We start from the raw sequence: 24,405 nt of genomic DNA, 5'->3' as shown, positions 1-24,405 counted from the left end.
CGAGCTTTTTGGGCGAATTTCGGTAAAATTCTCAAAACTATTTCAATTGGTCGTGTTTGATTGGTCGTCGCATATTGAACGTGAAGTTGCCACCAGATTTCCGACAGAACAAACCCAATCACCATGTCCGCAACGTGCGGTATCTGCAGCGTTGGTCCGCGCAAGTACAAGTGTCCGCTGTGTCGGCTGCCGTACTGCAGCACTGTGTGCTACAAGGTCCACAAGGAAGTCCCATGCGCGGCTCCCGCCCCGGCTGAACCGACAGAGCCGTCGGCTCCTCCCACGACAGTCGCCACCACATCCTCAACGGGTCAACCTAGTACCGAGGAGGACGAAGTTCCGCTCTTGACGAACGAGCAACTGGCCGTGCTCTCCATGTCGGCCAATTTGAAGAAAGCGCTGCACGACCCCGCGACCCGCAGCAAGATCACAGCGGTACGTACACCGTTCCATCATCCATCCCCAACTCTCGTTGACAGATCTCTTTATATGTGTTGGATGCAGATCGACGCACACCCGGACCGTCTACAAGAGCTGCAAAAGGCGCTGACCGACCCTGTATTTGCTCGATTTGTGTACAACATGATGGACGAGGTGCGTGCATGATGTATGCGCGTGTCCACCTTAGCGTTTGTTGCTAATGGGAACGGTTCGCTAGGTGAATAGCGGCGCCATCAGCACCAATTAACCGAATCTAACTATTGCATGTAAACTATCATGATGTTCCCCCGTCTCCTTCTTTGTACGAGTGAGCAAGAGTGTATCGTTCTACAATCTTAGGATGGTTCTACAGATAGCCTTGAAAGGAACGACTAGTGATACATGTACAAGGCCTCAGAAGGTTCGTTTATCCATAGCCGTAGCTGCATGCAGTAATTGGACATGAATGTTGGATCATCACCGGCCATACTCTATCTACTCAAGGCGTCGTCTTCGTTCCGTCCACCGAAATTGGAAAATGAATCGACATGATGGGCATAATATGATAATTAAGTACAGTTTTGTATACCATACTTTAACCTAGTCTGTAGTGTCCCAGCCAAGGAATATTGAACGGTCGTTGATTCGTCGATTCCACTCGCCCAGATACTATTTATAAATGGGCTAGTATTACTATTCAATACTAGTACTATTAAACTACCGGTATTAATACTATCATACTATTATTAATAATCTTAACACTATTATTAATTGTTAACGTTAACGCTAATAAAGAGATGATTCATTCGGATAATGTGATCGGGCCAATGGTTAAATCCATTACAATTATCAAGTAATTGCAATGTAATTACTCGAACGTGTGACCTTACATATTTGTTTCCGATCTTCCCAGCGTCATGGACATTCCAATCGTCGATTGCTACAGCGCTGATGCTGCCGCCCAGTTGCGCAAGGTACGTCGGTGGTCGCGAGTGTACACATGCCAACGCGGAGTAGGCTTGCATGGAGGTGGGTTTCTTCTACCTGACCGACCACCGCGTCCCGCAAGAGCTCGTCGAGTCGGTGTACCACGAGATGCGCCTCTTCTTCTCCAAGCCCGAGAGCGAGAAACGGGAGGTGCTGGCCGATGAAAACATGCGCGGGTACACGCCGATGAACGAGGAGACCCTCGATCCCGCGGTGCAGACCCAAGGCGATACGAAGGAAGGTACACATCATCCTCGATCCCATTCAACAACGATATTCAACGTGCCACGCATTAGGCTATTACATTTGCCGAGAAGCTCTTCCCGACGAAGTGCATCTACCCCTTCACGGAAGCAACGTATTCCCCAAGGACAACCCGACCTTCCGACGCGTGATGGAGCAGTACTTCGACTGCATGTGCGAGCTCGGCTATCACGTCGCGCAACTCTTTGCCGATGCAGCTGGCGCCCCCGGTGCGTTTCAAGCTGCGGGCATGTTCGACCGGTAACGATAGGATTCCGTGAAATCAAGTACTTATCGGACTTTACTATTATTACCTCGTAGCCCGATGGCAGCGGTGCGCCTTCTGCATTACAACGACCAACTGTCGAACGTCGCCGACGGAGTGTTTGGAGCGGGGGCTCACACAGACTACGGTCCGTCTCCACATCTTGGTGGCTTGAACCTCATGCAAAGTAGGGCTGTTGACACTTCTATCGACGGATGGCAACCCTGGGCTAGAGATTTACCACAATCAGGAATGGATCCCCATATCCCCCAAACCCAATACTTTTGTGGTTAACATTGGGGATCTCGGAGGTACATATTTGTATAATGTCAATATATATATATTGGAACGTGCTCTAGAACGATGGACGAACGGCTTGTTTAAATCGACACGGCATCGAGTGGTAAACAATGTTGTTTTGCGATCCCTCGGAATACTGACCGAGTCTAAATCCAGGTGAACCGCAATGGCCAAGAACGATACTCGGTTCCCTTCTTTTACGAACCCAACTTTACGTGCCAAGTGACGTGCCTGTCATCGTGCGTAGACGCCGCCCACCCCCCTCAATACCCCCCCATCACCAGTGGCCAGCATCTGCTCAACATGTATCGCCAAACCCACGACAGTTTCACCGAGTTTACGACCCAAATAACTAGTGATTAACGCTGCCGAGTACGAAATACTAGTTAGTAGGCAGGCTTGCATTCAACCTTAGTACGACACAACCACGTAATCCAAGAGGAGAACCCTCTTTACATATATCTATGTCAGCCCCATATGTACAATAAGTACATCGCTGAAAGAATTGGACACTTTAGTTATGAATGATTTCAATGAAGAAATCAAGACATTTCTTTTTCATAATGTTGTTTTCACTCGTTTTGAAATCGAGAATTCGAAAACGAAAGGGTAAAACGACAAACTTAAGGAACCTCATTCGAAAATAGCAAAAATATACGCAATAATATCAAGGGTAGTACATTTTTAACTCTTTAACAGTTAATCGTTTTCCTTTTGCTTGTACTGTATCAACGGTACTAACTACTCCAGTACTACAGTATATTATAATAGTTTCATTTCAGGAAAAACGACATGGTCGTTGCTCATGCTACAGCTGTAAACTCTACGTGAACATTCAACATTGGCGTGCAGTCCCAACGTGTGAGTTTTGTTGGTCATTCTCGTTGCTTTTCGTCCTGCTATTTCACGTACACGAATCAAACAACGCAAGTGCTTCCCAATCAGGCTACTACATCTGTACGAGCACTACAAAAAGAAAAGACGCCTCGATTTGTCAGTTAAAAGGAAGGCCCGTCCTTAACCACAATATAGTCGTTTATCCCCTAGAATGTGCGATAGAATTGTACCTAGTCGTTGTGCGTGTGTGGTATGGCGTCAACACTTTAGTTGTGAAAGGATATATATATATAAAAGTCCGAACCAACTAAAGCTACCTACTACTAACTACTACACTGTACGTAATATCACCTTACAATTGGTAGTACTACTTACTACCTACGCAGTTGTTTGATTAGATTGCCAAAAGGATATGGTTAGTTGTTCATTGGCCAATAATCTGGTCATACACGATTGTGATTGGTCCGATGCAAAGAGATATGGGATCAACAATCAACATGTGTGCATTTTGCCATATCTCATCGAGACAACAAATCGCAGAAATGGTGGACGTTTGGCACATCAAGTTGTCTTGGAACGATGAAGATCATGTCTCCAACGTCATTTCCAAATTATCCTACTTACCCACATGAACGCCACCTTCGGCAACCTCGACCTCCTTCGTCAGATCACATCGTTTCAGCGGGGTATGCCACTGGACTTGCAGCCGTTCCACGCGTTTGTCCAATGCCACTACATCAACCGCGGTCGCAGTCCGCGGCACTCGAGCGTGTGTCCCAACTTCCTCCTTCGACGAGACCCGGAATTCCTCCACCTCCAGCTCCAAGCGTTCGGTGCCATCTTTACGCCGTGGTTTGCTGGCAGGGAGGCCGCGGCAGACATTCCTCGCCTGCTCTGCGTGTCCGAGAAGCTGAACCTGGTTCTCCTTCATTGGACCATCCAATACAACCACATCGAGCTGCTCCACTACATCCACGCAACGTACCACATTGAAACGTACGTCCACCCGACGGCCATCGCGGCGTCCCGCGGGTCGCTTCCTGTGATCAAGTACCTGCACGAGGCCAACTCGGGCGAGTTTTTCCCGTATACGATGGACTGGGCGGCGCAAGGCGGTCACTTGGACTTGGTGGAGTTTCTGCATTTCCATCGATCTGAAGGCTGCACCACGAGTGCGATGGACATGGCCGCGCGGTTTGGACATTTCAATGTAGTGAAGTTCCTGCACGCGCACCGCACAGAAGGGTGCACGACCGTCGCCATGGACCAAGCGGCAGCGTTCGGACATGTCGAAATTGTGAAGTTTCTGCACACCTACCGGACCGAAGGGTGCACGACCAACGCCCTGGACAGCGCGTGCTCGGGTGGACACTTGGACATGGTGAAGTTTTTGCACTTCCACCGCCACGAAGGGTGCACCACCAGCGCGTTCAACTCGGCCTGTTGTGGTGGCCATTTGGAGATTGTGAAGTTTCTGCATGCGCATCGCACAGAAGGATGCACGCACCGCGCGATGGAGTCGGCGGCCGAGTGCAAGCGCTACGACGTGTGTCTGTACCTGTCGGAGCATCTGCCCCATCTTGTCAACAGATCCAACATCACAGTCGTGATGGCAGTGGGAGAAGCTAGCTGGAGACAATCCGAAGCGCTCAAGAAGGAAGCCGCCGCTCGATTGATCAAGCAGAAAGAACAAGAGGCGGTGCCTGGGCCTCGACTACTCACGTCCCCTTGGTCGCAACTGCTCTCGACAAGTGTGCAACGAGGGGTGGTGGCCTTGATGCAGAGCTTGGTGAAATAAATGACCAATATTGAACACGACTTTCTAAACACGGTGAACTACGAATAAATAGTAAATAGTAGTACTAGTATTAATAATAGTAGTCGTAACTTAAGTTATTAATAGTACTACAAAGGAAGACCTTTGATTGGCTATTATCGATGGGTTGTGTTTACTACTTCGAAGTAGTACTATTAATAGTATTGTGCTTTGCACTTGTTTTGGCGTCAGTTTTACTTGGCTAAAAGAGTGGTAATTCTGCTGTAACTGTGTTACAAAGTTGAATAAATACCTGGTGTTTTAGCTAATTCACTGGGGTTTTATAAATGCCAAATAACTCTGAGCAATAATAATCACATGTGATCCTGAAGTGACCAAAACACCTTGGCTATTAATTCCATCGCGTAGTACATGCTACCTGCATGTACTATGCGATGGAACAAGAAGATGGCGTGGTTTTCTACGATGTGGCACCATACGTACATCGCTGTACGGTAGAACACCGGCGCATGTCCTCGCTGTGTGACATTTATAATATCAAAAGTTGTTCATGGTGACCAGTGAATTGTGCAATTTGGTCCCGAGAATAGCAGATATAACTTCGATTTGCACTTTTCATATGTGCAAAAGCGAGGGAGTTGCATAAATCACCTCCCTATAAGTACATTCTGTAACGAAACGTGATCCTAAATCACGGTACGGATAATCTAGAACACTGGGGTCGATGTAACAAACACCCAGGTTTATGGTGTGAATAGCCAAAACGAGTGAAAAGCACAATAATACGTAGTACTTTATATTCATAGTACAGGAATATTATTGACGGCACTTGATTTGTTGTCACCACCCAAGGGATTGCATTTGTTGCCGCCACCTAGTATGATTCCGACGTTTGCCGCGACCGATTTGACTAATTCGAATACCAATCGATCAAGACCTACTACTATACTATGGTAGCTGTTAACGGTGCTCTATCGCATGGAGAGCACGTACTAATACACAGTAGAGTTCGTTTCCAATATGAATTAGGCTTGACTGGAACGGGTTTGGGAAGACAGTGGGGCATGCATTACTGTACCACAAGCAGGGGTACAACAAGCACCACCCACATCGCGTTCACGTCCGGCACCCGATCGTAGTTGAGAAATGTGATCTATCCATGAGGAATGAGAGTACATTTATGCTGTTGTTATGCTGAGGTATATACTGTACAATTACAAACGACCCAACGTAAGTTTGATTTCTTGATTCTGTACCGTACAGTGTATTAATCAGCGTCGGATATCGGTACCAGTAAATGTACCGTACACGAACATACTAACTATTTGAACGGTTCTTATGCAACGCAAGGCTCCAAGTACTACTTTCGTATCCCACTGTTGATGTGGAAACAGGAGTACTGTAGTACTGTACTAGTAGCCAACAATAAACAAACCCGATCCACTCAAAGTACACTGTACTACGTAGTACTAGTACCGTACTGTACTGCAGTAGAGCTCCACTGACGTTAGTGTATTCGCAGAAGTGCTTACTCAGTAACGTTTTAACTGCAGGTACTGGCTGACGGTTACTACGTAGTAAGTAGTATTTCAGTACAAGAACAGTTGTGTGGTTACTCCGAGAATACGGCTGGGCCACGGAGCTTAGTAACGCTACAACTAACTACATGTACTACGTAGTAGTTATTATTGGCATATCTACCGACTAGTACCAGCAACAAACGAAACAGGTCGTGTCTTGGCCTTTTTCGTTTGCTCCGCCATCGTCGTCGGTGAACTAGTTAGTTCCATGCACCCCGCCCACAACATAGCGGCGTCGTGACCATCCAAATCAGTCCACGCGCTTTGTTCGAGCTCGCATTCGTCCTGGTCGTTAATACAGTACTGCGTTTTGAGGGTTTCTTGGGTTTTGTGCAGCCGCTCGAACGAAAACTGCTGCAGCAAACTGGTCCCAGGCACTCTGGGCGGGACTACCACCCGCGTCCCAGCGTCTGCCACGTCCTCAATCACGTTGTCATCGCAAGCATCCACAAAGGAGTATTGCTGTCGAAGCACCGCCACCAATTGGTTCATCTTGGCTTCGTCCCTTTCAAAATGCCGGACGTCTTCCCATGTGGTTGTGGCAATCTCCACCGTGTCCAGCTCGTCCTTGTTGTCGGCGCCGTCGTCGTGCTTAGAAAGCTGATGGTGCTTGGTTCCATGTTGTTTGCGGTGCGGGGCTGGGTGGTACGGCTTGGCGTGGTCTTCGATCCTTGCTCGAAAGTGCACAATCACCTTGGTCGCTGTCGTGCGCTCCACGAACGCTATGTTACAACTCAGCACCCGCCACACGAGTCGAGGCTGCTGCCAGTGCGCGGTGGAAACCTCCGCACAGAGGACTTCACATTTCCTCACCACCACCAACCTCACCTGCCCAACGGCTGTCTTAAACGCTGTCGCATATACAATTTGCATGGGGGGCTCGACATCTGTGACTTTGCGCGGTCCAGTGGTGCTGTGGCGGTGCCGCAAGCCACCCGTCATGCCTTGCAAATACCCCACGACCGCCTATTAATTGCAACCCCCCACTCAATCGACTGTGTTAACCAACAACAACGTAGCGGACGTTTCGACCGTACCGTACTCCAAATACCCGCCGCGTCGTGAGGCAAGAGGCGGCCGTCGGCGCCAAACACGTGGGACATGCGCTTGCGATGCTTGTCAAACGCTTTTTGCTTTGTTTCAAACGCGAGGCCCGCCACGTCCCGAACGCCTTCGACCATATGTGTGGCAAAATCCATCGCCCCAACCACGGGCTTGACCACGACACCAGTGAAGCCCTGGGCAACTCCCCCCACAAGCCCCCTCCATCCCCCCCGCCGCCCCCCCCGGATCGGATCCATCACAAGTCCAGTGAGCCCCCCTACAATTCCAGAGAACACGTCGTGCTTGAGCTTCTTCACGTCCAAACGCAATTGATCGCGGCGACTCGTGGGCCGAGCCAACGCGTATACGTTCCGTTTGGCCTTGAACACTCGATCCCCTGAGAACGCCGCGACCGAGTTGCCCATCGCCCCCGTCATGCGGGACGTCGTGTCAAACAACCCAAACGTCGTGTGCCCCAGTAGGGAGGCCGTGCCTTTGGTCAGCCCCCTCACAAACCCAGTGCCCCCCCCTGACGTGAGACCGGCGTACGGCTGCACGACAAAGTCGCGGACCCCCCCCGCAACGTTGGCCGCTAGTCCCACCGGATTGCCCATGAAATTCATCGACCCTACAGTAGTCATCCACTTAGTTGTTGCCTTCGAAACTACTTATATATATATATTGCAATGACAGTAAAATAATTCCTTTTTAAAATAGAATTTTAGAAATCTGGATTGAGAGTTATAGAGAGTTATAGAATTTAGGTATAAGACTCCACGGGGATAGCATGTCAGCTCGATAGACGACAAGTACTGAAGACAATGATATGGAAGGAACGTGGATATTGCAATCACGTACCAATGAGCTTGTACAATTGGCGAAGGATGTTTGTGGAATAATGCTGAAACACCAGGTCTTGGAGCTACTCAGGTCATTATTTTGGGTTTTACAGTTGTCGTAAAGGAATGAGGGGGACTGTATGTACTGTACGTGGTGCAAATCGGTGATTTCGTGGTCCAGGCGCAACGCGTTAAATTCAAGGGGGGCGTTTTCGATTGTGTTAGCGATGTTGAGAACCGCGGCCAAAAACGAATGCAAAAACTTGCTCTTGAGGTTGGGCATGGCCAATGACGATGACGACGACGAAGTGGATGATGTGTTGAGGGCGTACGTCGTGGACTTGCGAAACGTAATGTTGCATTTAAACGGCCGCACTTCAAGACACGCAATGTACACGGAGGACGTGGGGAAAGTCGACGTTGTGGAAAAGCCGGTCGAGAGGGGGGGGCTGCTGGGAGCAACAGACAGAGGGGTGGAGGTGGCACCCTCCCCCCCTCCTCCAAAAAGCGGCTGGTGCTTCTCATACAACCGCTCGCACACGTCGTACAAGGTGCGCAAAATGACTTCGTCAAATGTCCAGTCCGTTTCTTCGATCGATAGCGCGACGAGTTCAATGTGGGTCATGTGTCTTGCTGCTTCTCCAATCCGTCGCCCTCCAGGGGACCCAGGGCCGTGGCTGTCGGATGTTGTTTGTTCTAGCCTTCTTGTGACTACCACGGCTTGGAGCACCGGTTTCAACGCCTTTGCACTGGTCATGTCATGCGTACTACTCGTACTACAACTCGATATTGTGCGCGACACCATAACGGGCAGTTCCGTTTGGTTGAGTGCTTCGTTGCGCTGGTTGTCGACTTGGAACGAGTCCATGTCGATCGTCCACTGACATTGCTTGGACGACGTGAGGCACTTGACTTCGATGCCAGAACACGAAATCCGCAAAATCTCGTGGGCTTCGACCACACTATTCGAATGATTGGGGGGGGAGGACGTGTCGAGGACGGGTACCGGCGCCGACAGCGACACGGCCAGCTCCCCCACAAACACACTCACGTACGATTGCAGACGGCCCAACACAAAACTCGACTGCTCCGGCTCGTACGTCATGGTCACTTGTACGCACGGAGACGAAGACGGCGGCGACGCGTACCCTAGCTTCATTTCCACCGGTTGCAGCAGCTTGACCAGATCGAGCTCGACAGGGGACGTGTCGGCAAGCGGCGTGACGGGAAACCAAGCGCAGAAGGTGCCCCCGTGGCTGCCGCAGTAGTCTAACGCTACATCCATGGGCACTCGCACCTGGCCGATTATGCGACCGCTCGACGACCGTTTTGTGGTGCTTACGACATGTATAAGCAAGTCGCCACGATGCCGTCGCAAAGGGATCTAAAAACATCAATGTTCACGCCTTGGTGATCGATGTTTCCCCATATGATATAAATATCTTGTTCAATGCACAGACGAGGGCCCAATACGTCCAGAATATATGTATAAATATGTGGAACAGCGGTAATCTAGGAGGATTATTCAACCCACCTTGGGAATCGCAGAAGATATCGCTGTGGTCGCTGGCCACACAATTATGTCGTCTGCCTTGGCTTTGGGAGTAATGATTGTCGTGTCTTGGCACACTAAGACACAGTGCACTTTATCAAAACCCAGTCCGCCAAAGTGACGCCCTTCCAGCACCCCCACAACCACATGCCCCCCACTTCGAATAAGGCGATGGTAACATCTACATATCGGACCGTCAAGATATCAAGACTTGTCTGGATATAGATGTGTGGCCTCCGGATAACGAGGGTCGAACAAACGACAAACCGTTTGATGTCGGTGACGTGATCAACGTGCGACGTGGCGACTGGTGGTTTCGCGTGGTTCACATGGTTACTGCGGAGGCGGTGCAGCGACGCCTTGTACGACAACCCTCCGTGGTCCTGTCACATATATATATGAGAACAATGCATCACACCTCCCACGTGACATATATCACTTTTTAAATCAGAACTACACGGTATCAGAACATGATATCACGATAACGTTACTACAATTATTACGCGTACTACAAATACACTGTATCACACGTCACATGCAGTATATCAGAACATCACAACACCTGTACAGTACGATAGTGATATAGAAACATGTACTAGTAATTTGATTTAACGTTGGATCAGAACACCAGTACGAGAGTGATATAAGCATGCTATCGGATTCGTTGTGTGTTAGTACCTTGGTGGCGGTCCCAGTCGATGACGTGGCAGTAGCAGACGACGCGTGGCTTTCCTTGGCAAACAACCGTTTGACGTGCAAAATACTCGTGCGGACGTTTGCTTTGTGCAGCTTTTTCACTTCGGACATCCACCGCTTTTCTGCTGCGTCTCGAAAGTGGGCAAATTTTTCATTCATGTGCACACTAGGGTGCTGAAGTTGCTGGAGTTGCTGGGTCCATTTGTCTTTGAGTTTGTTCTTCTGCGCCACCAGTTTGGCCTTGTTCTCAAGGAGAAGCGCCTTGGCCTTGGCTCGGCCTGCTTGTTGTTTTGCATGGTGATGCTCCACCGCCACATTCAACTTTCGTTTCTGCTCAAGCGCGCGCTCCTTGTCAATCTGCCGCAGCCGCGATCGAATGTACACGAGTTGTTCACTCAACACTTGCATCCGTTCGCGTAGCCGTTGGTACCAGTACTCGAGCAGCTGCGTCCGCGTGCGGGCCATCTGCACCACCACTCCCACCGTGCCCGTGACCACGTGATGCGACTTGGCGCCTGCCAACTTGACCGTCACGTGCTTGGTGATGTTGTCGTCGTCGTCGCCGCCGACCTCGACGACCGCCCGCCCCAGGAACACATGCTTTCCGAGCGGGGAATGCGACCGAATGTCAATTTGAATGGAACAGGCCGACTCGGCGCTCGCCTTTTCAAACAAAAACGCTTGATCTCGCCACACCGGGTCCAACGTCCGCTCGATGTAGTACGTCTTTTGCTCCATGCGTTTCAACATGGACGACGACAGCTTGGACGATGCCATCGCGGCAAACCGACCCCTGCCCTCTGTGGTGTGTGCCGAGGGTTGTCCGTGGGGGGGGCTAGAGGTCGTAGATGGTAGCAACGTGACGATGCCGTACGGATTGCTCCACCCCCCGCCCTCGGACGCCGGGGCTTTCAACCCGGACGCGCACACGACTTGCACGAGCACCTGCTGGACGTCTTCCAGCACCGGGCTCGTCATAAACGACACCATTTGCTCGTATAAGGCCTGCTCTGCGTTGTTAGTCGTGGTCGTTTCCGTCGGATGGTCCATCGATTGGAACAGCGTCAAACCCACTCGACCTTCCCCGCTCCTGCTCCTGCTGCTATTGCTACTGCTGTCAGGGCCGACGGGACCCCCCCTCTTTGCGCTAGGGTTGGACCTGTTGGTATCGACGACACATGACGACGTGCGAAGCGACCTGCTGATGGTGTGCCTGGTGTTTCGATCGCTACTCGTCGGGATGGTGTTCATTGGCGGGGGAGGGTTATGCAAGCTCGAAGCAAACGCCCGCAACGATACGCAGTCTGTGGCAGTACGGCGGCAATGCTGTCCCCCGCCCCCCCGGACAGTCGACGACCGTGGACTGCTTTCTTCCCATGACGGCGACATGTCCCGACGGGCGCGACGGCTAGAAGTGTGCACCGTAGCGAACGCGGCTCCACTTTGCAGCGCCAGCAGTTGCAGCAGTAGCCGCTGGACACGGGCTTCTTCATGGACAAACGTGCGCTTTTCGTCGTCCAAGGAAGTTGTATCTCGCACGCGGAGGACCCGCGTGACGCCGTCGTTGTCGATGCGGGCGCAACTGGTGGTACGTTTCGGTAGTTTTGGAAGAAACGGTTTCGATACAACATCGGAAGGGGGGGCGTCTGTAGATGTGGGGGGGAACGAATGAAGGTTGGTTCCAATGCTGGACGCCGTAGTGGTTGGTGATGGTCGATTGAGCGCCATTTGGAGCCCAATCACATCCAAATGAATCGACTCGACGTCGTCTAGCCCCAGTCCTTTTCGCTCCGAGACGAGGGCGGACGCGTACCCAAACTGCTTGGCTTGTTGGTAGTAATAATGTTTCTGCCTACTTTGGGCATTGGTCGGGACATACCCACCCCCCAAATGTAGCATTGTCGTTTCGTTGTGTGGTTGTTGCTTTCGCGCAGACAAGAGAAGCGCGTTGAGTTTGGTGGCTCGCGTGGTCCAAATATGGCGGGGCGAAGGGCGCGTGGCAGCATCTTCGTGTCTCAAACACACTGCCAGCTAACATGGCCGTTTCGCAACAACGTTGGGACGAACGTTGCAATGGAACATCGTACCTGGTGCAACGCCAGGGGTTCGGCCCATACATACACGGTGGACTTGCCCGGCGCAAGCTGCTTCCACCCGTTTGTCGGGCTCTCCACGCCCACTTGACGGTAATACAACACATGCGATGCCGTTTGGTTGTCAATGCGATACGAGACGTCCTCTATCCTCGTCACCTGTCGCAGGAGCGTCACGTACGTTGGCCCACACATCCGGGTGTGCACTCGCACGAGATTCAACGGCGCCATAGTGTGGTCCGCCATCAAGCTTGTCGGTGGCACCTTGGGGGTGGCTACGGGGGCAGTAGCTCCTAGCATAGCCGTCAAAACCAGGTCCTACTCAACAAGAGAAGACAAACCTGATTTTCCCGCAGTGGGGGGCGATGAGGGGGGACTGGGGGGCTTGGTCGTGTTGGCAACAAGGCTAAGATCTGTAGGTCCTACTACATCGAGACTAAACTTGCCCGAGCTTTCGTGAATGCGATGCGTAGACAAGTATTGGACTCGCGCGCGGCACCGCCTCCTGGACGGGATCTTCCGATTGCCCACGAAAGGCTGCATGTCGTGAGGGGGTAGTACCGTGTTGAGTCGGTGAAAACCGTCGTATAGCGCCAGCGCCGTCGGTAGCTGGTTCAGAACGAGGTACCGCGGCGTGAAGATGACGCATTTAGTGCGATAAAACTGTTCCGGTCCAGGGACGATCTTCACGCCGAGGTCGAGCACGTGCGATGGATTTTTCAGCTAACAAAAACGCCAAGTTCTGACATGTCCACTATCATGTTGTGGAGGAGGAGGGTCGGATCGAGTTATTAAAATAATTAATTAATAATATTATTAAAATAATTAATTAATAATATTATTATTAATTCAATATTTTTTCAAAATCAAATATACGATAAACTGCAATTACCAACAAATAGATGTATATATATATATACGCAACGTTCGTCAACTAGAACAAACTAGTACTAGTACCTCTACTGCTTGGTCCACGCCCAACACTTCGAGCGACATGCCTTTGGACCAAGTATACTTGGGACACTATGCATCGTTATATATGAGACTAGATTGCATGTTTGTTAAACCATGCCTTGATACACAAACTGTTGGTAAAAGCAGCGGTCACCGTATCCTCAAAGCCCACAGTGTTGCCGCCCCCTCCAAACGAAAACATTGTGGCGAAGCGACCCAGCCGTCTCGCCGCGCACGTCGGCGCCGCGCAGTAGCACACGTCGTGGCTATCGGTTGCAAACGAGCACCGACCGTCCATGCAAAACGGTGACGTGGCACTCGGAGGGGGCTTCTCTTTGTCGGCTGTAGGCGGCTGCAGGTACGCCTGGAGCTCCAACTCGGCCGCGAGGGCCATCCACATGGACTTTTGTTTGTTGTGGTCGTCGTCGTCGATTGCGTGTCGTCGAGCTAGGGCGGCGGCGCTGCCGGCGACTTCGAAATGGCGCGTGTCCTGCTTGTACTGAAGTGCAAACGGAGTCAAATTCACGAGCCAATAGGCGGCGTACAGCACCACGCCACGCTGGCCCCCACAACCGACCGAGTTTTCGACTCTACCACCATCTTACAGTCATATATTCTTTTCGGGAACAAGTCCACCCATGAGCTATTCAAGCTCGTACAAACAGTCAGCGCGATATTTGAACTGGACGTACTTGAGTTTCAATGGCTGTGTGTTGTTGGTTTTATCTGCAAACGCAATCACACTGTCCACCTATTAGGATGGGTTGGTTTCAATAGTGTGTGGGCCAACGACCGTCAATGTGTGCGTGATGCCTTTGAAAGCATGGTTGCTTAATATATATAGCATGCGACAAAGTGCAAAGTGGGATGCATATCACAAGTGCCAAGTGAGATTTCTAGTTGGCTACCTTGATTTTGCTCCCCGACGGCACGTGCAGCAGAGCTGGTTTGACTGTTTCACACTGCAGTGCTGGCAATAAGACGCTGCAATACAAGTTGTCGGCCAAGTTGGACGCATAGATCGAAGCGAGGCCACCGGCTTTGATCGTGCCTTCCCATACCACGTCGCGAACCCCCGACAGATGGCGAAACACACAGCACACAATGTTGACACAGAGCAGATTCTGCAGCGTCAAGGGCGGGTGCAGCGTCAGAGTCGTCAGCTGCGACGCGTCTAATAAGGCAGGTCCTTGTTTCACGTCGTCAATGTGGGGACTCGAAAATGTCGGGCGAAACAGCCGGCTCCAGCGCCCTTTCTTCGTGGCATGGCCAAAGCTCGACGTGACTTGCACACACAAATACGTGTTGGGCTGGCAGGTATGTATAAAGTTGCGGTGGGCGTCCGAGCTCGCGGGGCGTATCTACATGGAGAAGCCAAAACAATATATATATTAGATTCGGTTGTACATGTCAAAAACGACTGCCATAGGTCATAAATAATACACAACAGATATAAAGGGGGATAATGTGAAGTTACCAAGTCCAAGAGGTGGATTCCATCCATGGAAGTCGACGACGGCAGCGACACGTTCAGAAATCCGACGTGTTTACCGCGGGACTTGGCAGCATGTTCATACAACGGCTGCAGGGGTACATGATGAATCTCTCCGGGGGGGAGCTGAATCGTCGCACTGGAGGCATTGGAGGGGGCTTTGGCGTCTTGGCGTAGCTTGGGCGTGGCATGCAGGGCAATTGAGAGGGCGAACGACGTGAGGTTTTTGACTTGAAACAGGCTTTGCAGCGTGACACAGTGTCCCCAACGCGTCTACAACGCAATACAAACAGGGTATCATCGATGCTGTGTCAAGACGACGGAAAATAATACGAAAGGGGGGGTATAAAGAGCATGTTCACATCGCCAGGTAGTACTACTTCGTATATGCAGTGTACACACCTTGTCCACATGAACCAAGCAGCGAAGCGCAGCGCGAACGGCAGCTGTGGGCTCCAGCAAATGGGAGAGGGGGACCGCAGCAGAACTTTCGTTCATAGGAGTGCGTGCAGCGTCGCTTGGAAGTGCTCGCTGGCCGCCCCGAGGCGACGACGACAGCGCCAGAGGCGGTGAGGTCATGGTGACGTGTGGAATTTCCGGCACCAAGTCAAAAAAGAAGTACCCGCTTTGGTTCAAATCCAAGTGGTGGAGCCATTGAAACCCAAACAGCTGGACAGACATGTCGTATGTTAATTCGGCTGTCGCGTCTCCACACAACGCGAGGCGGAACGCGTCCGTGTGGTGGGAATGCTGGTGGACAGACGCAAAGAGCACGTCCAGGTCGTTTTGGTTGAGCACTGTCGTCTCAACTTTGTGGCGGCCGACGAGGACGCTTAGAATGGGGGGACACGCGAGGGCAGTGGGGGTTCCATCGGCTTTTGAGCCCCCCCGCGCGGGATTGAGAGGAGGATGCCTCACGTACGTGACCATGAGGGGGCGGTGGGGGGTGGGGGCTCCATCTGCTGGATCGGCCGACGCGGGAAGGGGGAGGTCATAAGGATGGGGGAGAGGCTGAGGCTGAAAGTACCGTACGGATTTGCCCGTCCAGTTGACCAGTCCGACACTAGCCCTCGGTTGGGGCCCCCAAGATTCCAGCACGGCATTCACAAAGGATTCTGTGATGTTGATTTGCACCGAGTCAGGGGTTGTGATAGACACCCCGATGCGACTGCCGTTGTGTTCAAACAGAACTTTGACGTGAAACGGTTCCACGAGGGGCTCCCACGCCCTCACGATGTTGTTGAACACGTCGACTTGGGCGGACGACGAGAGTTTGGCAAACACTGCCAAGGTCGACGCGATCGCGAGAGAACTTGGATCGTTGTCGATGTCTCCTTCGTGAGTTTGCGGGTCGTTGGCATGATGATACGAATCGCCGTCTTTTAGGGTATCGACGTCGTCGTGGCATTGCAGGACATGCAGACCCACCTCGCACAATACAAGTTGCAACACTGGTTTCTGAAAGAGCAGCATGTCGTCCAGTAACACGATGCCCACTTTGCGAGGCAAGTGCACACTCCAGCTTGTCCACGCCTCCTGACAGGACGCACCAGCCGTCTCGTCTTCGTCGTCCCCCACTTGCTCACCGTCGATTTCGATGTCGTCTGGGCTTCCATCCGGGGTGGACGCGGGAGGGGCGGGGGCGGACGGTGACGAGTCGCCCAAGCTCGTCTCGTACGCCGCCACTAGCGCCGCAAAGAACGCAATGTCGCTCGGGACGCAGTATACAAACACCGTCAAGTCGTCTTCGTGTGGGAACGCCACGTCATACCGGGTAACGTTGAATGTGCTGGACTGCTGCCACGTCAGCATGTTAAACGCATACGTCGAGTCGATGGTCACGGGTGTGAGCACTGTCCTTGGCGTGCCCGTCGTCGCGGGTTTCGAGGTCGACAGCAACGAGGGGGCTGTTGTTGTTTTATTTGAGTCGATAAAGTGCGCTTCCACGCCTGGCAAATGCACCCATAACGACGCGTCCGTGGCAGTCCACTCGTAAAAGAGTTGCCACCCGAACCCCTAGACAAAAGACAAACGAATTAATCATATGGACAACTTCGTAATTGAATTCGATATGATCGAGCAACATGTATATAGATCGCACCGCTGAGCTGCCCGCGGACTGGATTTGAAACACGCGGTCGTTGGCGGTCAGCACGAGGCAAGGTGTGTGGACCACAATCACCTCGGAGTACACTAGCTCGAGAAGCAGCATTTCCTTGGCTACGCCCGCGTCGTCGTCGTCGTCGACACCATCGACCAGCCCATACTCACCTGACACTCCGACGTGGGGCGCGATGGCGTCAGGGAGGGGCCAAGGGTATCCATACTCCGAGTCGTAAAAGTATGTTGAAAAGAACTCGACAACGAATGCCAGTACATCGGGGTCACTGAACAGCCCCACCGTCAACTGGTCCAACCTCAGGCCCATCATGGTGTACCCATAGGGAAACCGCACCATGCTGAACTGCATCCCAAACGCCGGCGTCTTCACCCCCCTGTCGAACGGATCGAATACGTTGATATTGTCGTGGACGAATGGGCGTCGATCGCCCGGTCCAAGGTCCGCCAGCACGGCGGGGGGGACGCCGGGGGCTCCCCTCTTGACCAGCGAAGCCCGATCGGTCACCACCGCGCATCGCATGAACGTGCTATCCACGCACCCGTACACCTTGACAACAACTGGTCGCAATTGCATCGCCAGGAATTCGTGGTCGTGGAGTGGCAGCCGGATCTCCATAGCATGCAGGACGAACCCAACTTCCCAGTGTGGACTGGTTAACAGATCGGCCGGTACCTGTGACGGCGACGTGAACGGGGCAAAGTGGGGGTGAGGGCCGGCCGTGTACGCGTCGCAGTAGTTGGTCGGTGGTTCGAATGGCGAGGGGAATTGGGGGTACTCGCCCATGTTATCGTACCACAAGCTGAGGAGGATGCTCAGTTCCGTGAGCTCGAGATTCAACCTCAACGATGGCTGGATCACAAACAAATCGCGCGTTTGCATGATGGAACATTCGTCCAAGCCAAAGTCTCGAACAAACGTAAAGTCGAATGGCGCGACAGTGACTCGTTTCCACGCTATGTTGGGGTCTAAATACATGGGTCCCCCTTCGATTATTGAGGCCAAAGGGGGCGGTAGGGGGGGTAGTAGCGACTCCATATTCGTTGGGGGGGAGTGAGGGGGGACCTCGGGGGAGTGGGTGCCGCGGCGGAACGACCAGTGCCGTTGGACCACGCTCTCCGTGTCGGCGCAATAGAGACTCACTTGTGTCATTGCCAAGCAGTTTTTCTGGCGGTCGCCGTCGGTGGGTAATGGTTGGTCGATGTTATCCACAGACAAAGTTGCTTCAGTAGTAGTACCCATGGCTTGGTCGTACGTCCACGTGTCCGTCCCAAATGACTTGGTAAACACACATTCGTTCATGACCATGGCCAGCATATCAATGGATGTCCCGTTGCGCGGGAAACAGAACGCCACGTGATCAAACACAACACGAATAGACGATCGTTCAACGTTGTCGTACGTTCGTGAAAACGTACGGCGGTAGTGCGTCGTTACCAGCTCCACGCCGCCACTCGGATGGTACATGTAGTTCCAAAGTTCAATGTACAGTCGCCACAAACACGTGACCTGCAGCCCGTGGAGGGTCCATGTTGGCTGCTGCTTTGATATGTCGTTTCCAGTTTGGTTCTTTGGATGGTTGGTAAACGAAATGACGTGGCATCCTGTTGACAAGTCTGACGTGCTTGTGTCGCGACGGCAACAAGTGCACTACAACCAACCACACGAATTATTGGTATTGTAAGCCATCTTGGTATTATTATTCTTTTCGAATGCATTTGAAGGATAAATGTACAGATTTAAATGATACCTGCGTGGGCACGACCACGTCGCGATGCAAAGCGACCCCGGTGTCGGTCAGGTCTTGCAGGTACATGCGATACACCGTCAAATCCACAAATGTAGACGACGACAAACATGGAGAAGTAGACGCCTGTAGCATCTTTGCTTGAACTGCCATGTTGTAAAAGTGGTATTTTACAAACGGCTTCTTATGTTGGCACAACAAGACGGTTACGAGATCCATTTGCCAATCCAGGGTCAACCTCCACGGCAGGGATGGTGGGGCTGTGGTGGGGGGATGCGGCGCTTGCAGTTGCGGCGTTCCTTCCGATGGAGTGCGGTTGGATATCGAAGTAAATGGCAGAGAAGACGTATTTCGCCTTAGCAAGTCGACGTACGTTTTGGCGTGTGTGATTCCCTGGCAAAGCGCTTCGGGGGGGTATACGATATCCAATACCCCGCAGATCGTGTGTACCGAAAACGCACTGTCTAGACTTGCGCTCTGTCGAAGAAGTAGGGTTACCCCCTGGGGGGTGGTGGGGGTAGGGGCAATCTGCACGACTGTGGTTTGGTCGATGGACAAAAACACTTGGGAAACGGCCGCCCGTGCATGCTGTACTGCCTGGTGTTGCCATAGGCCTTCCATAGTCGCTTGATTCAGCGTGGCAAGGGCGAAGGCGGTGGGGGGGTTGTTGCTGGCAACTCCAGCAACGACTCCAGAAATTTTTTCGGTGGGGGGCAAGATCCACACTTCCACAAGGGAGCATCGCATGGTCGCGGCGACGATGCACCCGTCACCCCATGATGACAGACGTGGTGAAACAGATTCTGGAGACACGGCAGGAACCGACAGGACGAACGCAGCAAAGCGCAACGCCACGTGAATCAGTTGCAGAGACACGTGAAGTTTGATCGAAGCAACGTCGACCTGCATGCTCTTGGACTCGGCGGCGTCTGTCGCACATAGGGCAAATGCCTCGACTCCAGCAATCGGCATGTGATGGGTCGTTTGGTTTTGTGTGGTCGCCAGTGCGAACGAGGACGTGCGGAGTTGGTACAGATGGTGGGGATGCAGTTTCACGTACAAATCGGTGGACGTGGCGATGATGGCCCATGTGTCGTCCAGTTGCAACTGCATCGTTGTATTCTATTGTATCCACAGTTTGTGGTCAATAAATGTACACGTGATTGCGTATTGCCGTACTTGTATGCTGCACGAGACCAACCGATTGGATAACTGGGTATTGGTGCTGCGGACTTTGCATGCAGAGGAAATGAGCAAGATGAAGTTGTGGTGGGGCTGAGGCCACAGCTCGGCCCATGGCAGTACCACATTGCACTCGATATGAACCGAGCTTAATGCAATATCCATTGCCGATGTTTCGTCTGTGGAACAGTCCTCACTACAACCTCGACGCCATTGCACTGATATCCCCGTGGTTGGTGTCATATTGTTGTCACCTGTTGTTCATAGTTATGTATGGTCATCGCATACTGAGTATAATATACCATGATAAGGTTACACTTTCTAATGAATGCGTGATGTGGTTTCAGAGTTGCGCTTTGAAAGGATACTGATTACGTACCGTCTGTGAGGGGTTGGGGTTGGTGGAGACGAAACACACACGTGCTGTCGCGCTGCCACGTCACGTCGATCGAGTCGATTTCAACACGGTGGTGGACCAATTCATTGCTCGAGTCGACGAGAAATTGACCATGCAGTTGCTGTAACGCAATGGATCCATCGAACGGACATGTGGCCACTGCCAACGTCATGCCCGCGACATCCCAAGTGCCCTACACTCCCGTGGATGATGGTCGTGTCCTGGTTGGAAATACATACATTCAATGTGCCCCATCGCAGCACGAAGGGTTGGTGGGACTGTTTTGGTGACGTTATCATCCGAACGGGTCGACCCTTGCCTTTGGTAGAGGTGGCGAGCCCTGTGGCTTCAACTTGGGCCTCCAAAATGTCTTGGACCCCCTACCATCACGTGAGTCGAGACAAATGACAAAAGGGGCGTGTGTGTACGAGCTGCAATTCGAGCCAGTTAAGCTGGTGCATAAACGCGACAGACGACTGAGACGAGTCCAGCCATTTTGTGTACAGTGTCGTGTAGCAACCTTTCACGACCGACGATGCCGAAGCGTCGGAGCTATGGAAGAGGGCCTGCTTGGCATATCGCCACGGATTGCGGGGGGTGCGTCCATACAGAGCCAGCCATCGAAGGCACTTCAACCTACGTCGAGTACATAATGATACGGGGGGATGCTTCACAGGGAGGGGAAGAGAGCATACTTGCGACCACTGGCAAACATAGCACAAGTTTGCGACATTTTCTCTAAGTATGGGGCCAGGGCGAGTGGGATGCGCATGTCAATAAAAGTTGCTCGCGCAGTGAGTGCACACTGCATCGAGTCATCCGTGGCCTCTTCCTGTGTGAGTCGTACGTGGAGCTGGAAGGGCGCCAGAAGCTCCAGCGATGCGTCGCCCACGGTGGCATACATACCCAAGTCTGTTATGTCGAGGACTTTCGCAGTGGTTTTGGTGACGTTATCGGTGGTGTTGGTCACGTCGTCGCAAAAGGTCAAGGACTGGAGGGTCACGCCCACGGTGGTCTGGGCCATGGCGTGGTACACGTTTACGTCATCAAGGTGAACGGCAATGTTTCGGACAAGTCGGTGGAGAATGGACCCAGAGAGACCTGAAAAGAGGGACCACCCCTCGGACGACTTGGCGATGGACGCGCGCGCGTTTGCGAGCAAGCATTGGACGAGCAGATTCTTTTGCTGCAGTTCGTCTAGAACATCATAAGTGCCGCGAAGGTGCAGCTCACAGTCAACGCCGGAAATGTCGACTTGGATCGGGTTTCTCCAAAACGATGTCCATGGCACCTTGGAGCATCCAGTTAGCCAAGTGCTCAATGCAGCGACCGTAGGGACGTACTTGAATGCGGATGCGCTGGATGCAACCATGGGCAATGTGAACGGCTGAGTCGTATGTGTTGAAGGCCGAGCATTTGAGCTCCTACCATGGGATTACGCATGTCAAGCAAGCAACTAGGGACAGTCTTACCACGTCTTCTAAGACCAAGTCTCCTGCCCAGAGCCCAACTTTGACCTGATCTTCTTTGAAGTGAGCGATGTACGCACTCAAGCTGCCTAAGATTGCCTTTGTGATGGCTTCTTGTAGGAACGACATGCTGCAGCGGCACACCGGCAAAGGCAATATTATCATGAAGGGACGCCAAAATTCAGCCAATCACAAGCCCCGATCAAACGGTTTCGTATGTCCTTTTTCACGTTATAGGTTTAAACCCTAGGTATTAAACGCATATTCAACGCTCTACCGTAATTAGTGTTGATTACTATGTAGTATTAGTACATTCCTCTATACAATCGATACGTATTAGTACCGCGAGGACTGAGTGGGCGCTCCACAGAATCTGATTTGATTGTTTTTGCATTGTGATGATGTGGTGGCTGCTTGTCAAAAGTCCGACAGTGTGGAATACGCAATGTACGTTCATTCATGTTACTCCGGGTAATATTAATAGTAAGTATTACCGTATACTTTTGCTGTTAGGTTATTTACAGTGTTAACCTGTAGTTTCAATATATAACCACATCTTAGATCGACGAAGCGTTAACGTTAAATGTAAACTCGGGTCGTCAGTTTCAATTGCCGACATGAGCGACAAGGTCGTGTATGAAGTGGCGGGGGTGTTAACTGATCCCAACTTCCAGCGCATGCGGCACCTCGCCCTGGACCTTCGGGACCAGGTGTCTTCAGTGTCCATCATCCTGCGCTCCATGGTGGAAGCCGACTTTGGTCCGTACTTGACCTCCCGGGGGCTCGCGCGGCGTTTCCCCAAACACCTCAAGACATCTCCCATTGCGTTTGTTCCCGTCTCGGACGATGAAAGCAGCAACAACGCCGGCGGCGACGGAGTCGGCACGTACATTGGCGATACGGAGGCGTTCCTGGACTTGTGCGCTCAAAAGTATGGCGTCACCGACCGCCTCACCAGTCGCGACTGCCTCCAGAAAGCTACCGAGGCGTGGGACAACTACCGCGCCCACTCGCGCAACTTGTTCTGCTTCCTCAAGTTCGCCACCGACGGCCAAGTGTACCACGACCGCGTGATCCTCGAGCTATTCGACGACATCTGCCCCAAAGCATGCGAGAACTTTGCCGCGCTGTGCCGCCCCGAGACCCAGAGCGGCTACGCTGGCCTTCCGATTCATCGCATTGTCCCGGGCGGGTGGATCCAGGGCGGCGACGTGGCCACGGGCGGGCGCGGCGATGGCGTCGGCGGCAGCATGCTCCATGAAGACGGGGTGTTTGAAGACGAAGCATTTTCGGTCTCCCACGACAAGCCCGGCATTTTGGTTTGGTTTAGTGATGACATCGCTTTTTTAATTTTTATAATGATACTAGTCGATGGCCAACAACGGACCCCATACGAATGGAGCGCAATTCTTCATCACCCTCGCCCCACTCCCTTGGCTCGACAAGTCCAAAGGTACGAGAAGTCCCACAAATTGATTGGAATATATATATTATGTGGTATATTGTGTGGCATGGATATATATAGTGAAACATATATATTGTGTGGTATGGATATATATAGTGAAACATATATATTGTGTGGTATGGATATATACTGTATAGTGAAACAATTATATTCTGTGGTGTTGATATGTATTATGTATAAGTATATACCGGTAGTGAAACATATAAAATTATGTGGATATATATTGTGTATGAATAGTGGAACATACTACAGGTATATATGGGTGTGTATGGAAACAATACATATATATAGCAAATTCTATGCGTTGGGAATATATATGAACATTGCGTACTTGACAAGTCTCAATAGTCCGAGTAAAATGTAGCTGTACCTACCGTAGTATATATCGATACTTGGACTACATATCTATTATATATATCGTGTGTGCGTATGTATGGATGGTAGTGGCGTTTGGACGGGTGGTGAGTGGCATGAAAACGATCGACGCCATCGGAAAGCTCCCGACTTTGTTTGAACGTCCGACGCTGACGTGCAGCATCGCCGCCTGTGGCCAGCTGTAGACTCCAGCGCTACAGCACTAAAGTGGAGGGACGAACCAGTCGCCGTGGCTTGCTCGAGTTGCTCGGCTACTCGGACGAGTCGTTCGTCGCTTGATCTACATGTTCCATCCAAAATTCAATCACATAAAAGAAAGAATGGTCTTCAAACTATATAATATTGTTGTAAACTGGAGTGATTTGGATAATGAATCGACACAACCAAATGTGCAGAAGAATTGAGCCAATCAGATTGCAGGAAATCATCATAAACGTCGAATTACTATGATACCAATCTCCACAGGACACCTTATAAAAATAATTGACCCATAATATCATCTATAATATATAGATATTCTTTTTGAAAATAATTCAAAAATATTAATGATATATATATTTTATTGTATTATT

At 51.5% G+C, this 24,405-nt stretch overlaps 5 protein-coding genes across 9 annotated transcripts; 4 read left to right on the top strand and 1 right to left on the bottom strand.

Annotated features, from left to right (window-relative positions):
* Positions 1-85: 85 nt before the first annotated feature.
* H257_10319 (hypothetical protein) lies at positions 86-731 on the top strand. The gene is made up of 3 exons (XM_009836818.1): positions 86-435; positions 505-594; positions 659-731. The coding sequence occupies exons 1-3, from the start codon at positions 124-126 to the stop codon at positions 686-688; spliced, it is 432 nt and encodes a 143-aa protein (XP_009835120.1). The 5' UTR covers positions 86-123; the 3' UTR covers positions 689-731.
* A 574-nt stretch (positions 732-1,305) lies between these two features.
* H257_10318 lies at positions 1,306-2,654 on the top strand. 2 transcript variants are annotated; one of them, XM_009836817.1, is made up of 7 exons: positions 1,306-1,394; positions 1,438-1,648; positions 1,704-1,911; positions 1,972-2,063; positions 2,107-2,226; positions 2,275-2,318; positions 2,372-2,654. In XM_009836817.1, exons 1-7 carry the CDS (start codon positions 1,338-1,340, stop codon positions 2,576-2,578), a joined length of 939 nt encoding a protein of 312 aa, XP_009835119.1. In that variant the 5' UTR covers positions 1,306-1,337; the 3' UTR covers positions 2,579-2,654. The 2 variants fall into 2 exon arrangements, with proteins under 2 accessions (XP_009835119.1, XP_009835118.1); XM_009836816.1 differs by having other exon boundaries at positions 2,107-2,318.
* Positions 2,655-3,636: 982 nt separating this feature from the next.
* Positions 3,637-4,850, top strand: H257_10317 (hypothetical protein; the record flags this gene model as incomplete). Its single annotated transcript, XM_009836815.1, has 1 exon — positions 3,637-4,850. Exon 1 carries the CDS (start codon positions 3,681-3,683, stop codon positions 4,848-4,850), a length of 1,170 nt encoding a protein of 389 aa, XP_009835117.1. The 5' UTR covers positions 3,637-3,680.
* Positions 4,851-6,481: 1,631 nt separating this feature from the next.
* H257_10316 (hypothetical protein) lies at positions 6,482-22,137 on the bottom strand. Of its 3 annotated transcripts, XM_009836813.1 has the most exons (25): positions 21,997-22,137; positions 21,868-21,948; positions 21,220-21,815; positions 20,953-21,160; positions 20,764-20,904; positions 20,507-20,717; positions 20,125-20,381; positions 18,949-20,067; positions 17,181-18,848; positions 15,482-17,095; positions 15,065-15,352; positions 14,496-14,948; positions 14,280-14,338; positions 13,706-14,177; positions 13,591-13,656; positions 12,975-13,356; positions 12,628-12,926; positions 10,523-12,571; positions 10,112-10,227; positions 9,827-10,025; positions 8,444-9,676; positions 8,312-8,375; positions 7,447-8,081; positions 7,238-7,375; positions 6,482-7,131 (listed from the first exon to the last, which is right to left on the bottom strand). In XM_009836813.1, the coding sequence occupies exons 1-25, from the start codon at positions 22,120-22,122 to the stop codon at positions 7,099-7,101; spliced, it is 12,507 nt and encodes a 4,168-aa protein (XP_009835115.1). In that variant the 5' UTR covers positions 22,123-22,137; the 3' UTR covers positions 6,482-7,098. The 3 variants fall into 3 exon arrangements, with proteins under 3 accessions (XP_009835115.1, XP_009835114.1, XP_009835116.1); XM_009836812.1 differs by having other exon boundaries at positions 6,482-7,375; XM_009836814.1 differs by lacking the exons at positions 6,482-7,131; positions 7,238-7,375; positions 7,447-8,081; positions 8,312-8,375 and having other exon boundaries at positions 8,413-9,676; positions 9,827-10,227.
* A 454-nt stretch (positions 22,138-22,591) lies between these two features.
* H257_10315 lies at positions 22,592-24,197 on the top strand. 2 transcript variants are annotated; one of them, XM_009836810.1, is made up of 3 exons: positions 22,592-23,312; positions 23,362-23,446; positions 23,903-24,197. In XM_009836810.1, exons 1-3 carry the CDS (start codon positions 22,611-22,613, stop codon positions 24,016-24,018), a joined length of 903 nt encoding a protein of 300 aa, XP_009835112.1. In that variant the 5' UTR covers positions 22,592-22,610; the 3' UTR covers positions 24,019-24,197. The 2 variants fall into 2 exon arrangements, with proteins under 2 accessions (XP_009835112.1, XP_009835113.1); XM_009836811.1 differs by lacking the exon at positions 23,903-24,197 and having other exon boundaries at positions 23,362-23,900.
* The last annotated feature ends 208 nt before the right edge of the window (positions 24,198-24,405 follow it).

The sequence above is a fragment of the Aphanomyces astaci genome (genome assembly GCF_000520075.1).
Source record: "Aphanomyces astaci strain APO3 unplaced genomic scaffold supercont1.27, whole genome shotgun sequence".
Classification (NCBI taxonomy): Eukaryota; Oomycota; class Saprolegniomycetes; order Saprolegniales; family Verrucalvaceae; genus Aphanomyces; species Aphanomyces astaci.
The sequence above is the reverse complement of the archived record's forward strand: the minus strand, read 5'-3'. Positions and strand labels throughout refer to the sequence as shown.

Coding starts and splice junctions, on each gene's coding strand:
- H257_10319 (XM_009836818.1), top strand. CDS start 124: ATGTCCGCAACGTGCGGTATCTGCAGCGTTGGTCCGCGCAAGTACAAG. Junction 436..504: donor CCCGCAGCAAGATCACAGCG/GTACGTACACCG, acceptor TGTTGGATGCAG/ATCGACGCACACCCGGACCG. Junction 595..658: donor TGTACAACATGATGGACGAG/GTGCGTGCATGA, acceptor ACGGTTCGCTAG/GTGAATAGCGGCGCCATCAG.
- H257_10318 (XM_009836816.1), top strand. CDS start 1,338: ATGGACATTCCAATCGTCGATTGCTACAGCGCTGATGCTGCCGCCCAG. Junction 1,395..1,437: donor CTGCCGCCCAGTTGCGCAAG/GTACGTCGGTGG, acceptor AACGCGGAGTAG/GCTTGCATGGAGGTGGGTTT. Junction 2,064..2,106: donor GGGGGCTCACACAGACTACG/GTCCGTCTCCAC, acceptor CATGCAAAGTAG/GGCTGTTGACACTTCTATCG.
- H257_10316 (XM_009836812.1), bottom strand. CDS start 22,122: ATGTCGTTCCTACAAGAAGCCATCACAAAGGCAATCTTAGGCAGCTTG. Junction 15,353..15,481: donor GCTTGGTTCATGTGGACAAG/GTGTGTACACTG, acceptor ATTGCGTTGTAG/ACGCGTTGGGGACACTGTGT. Junction 10,228..10,522: donor CGACTGGGACCGCCACCAAG/GTACTAACACAC, acceptor TATATGTGACAG/GACCACGGAGGGTTGTCGTA.
- H257_10315 (XM_009836810.1), top strand. CDS start 22,611: ATGAGCGACAAGGTCGTGTATGAAGTGGCGGGGGTGTTAACTGATCCC. Junction 23,313..23,361: donor ACGACAAGCCCGGCATTTTG/GTTTGGTTTAGT, acceptor TAATGATACTAG/TCGATGGCCAACAACGGACC. Junction 23,447..23,902: donor TTGGCTCGACAAGTCCAAAG/GTACGAGAAGTC, acceptor TATGGATGGTAG/TGGCGTTTGGACGGGTGGTG.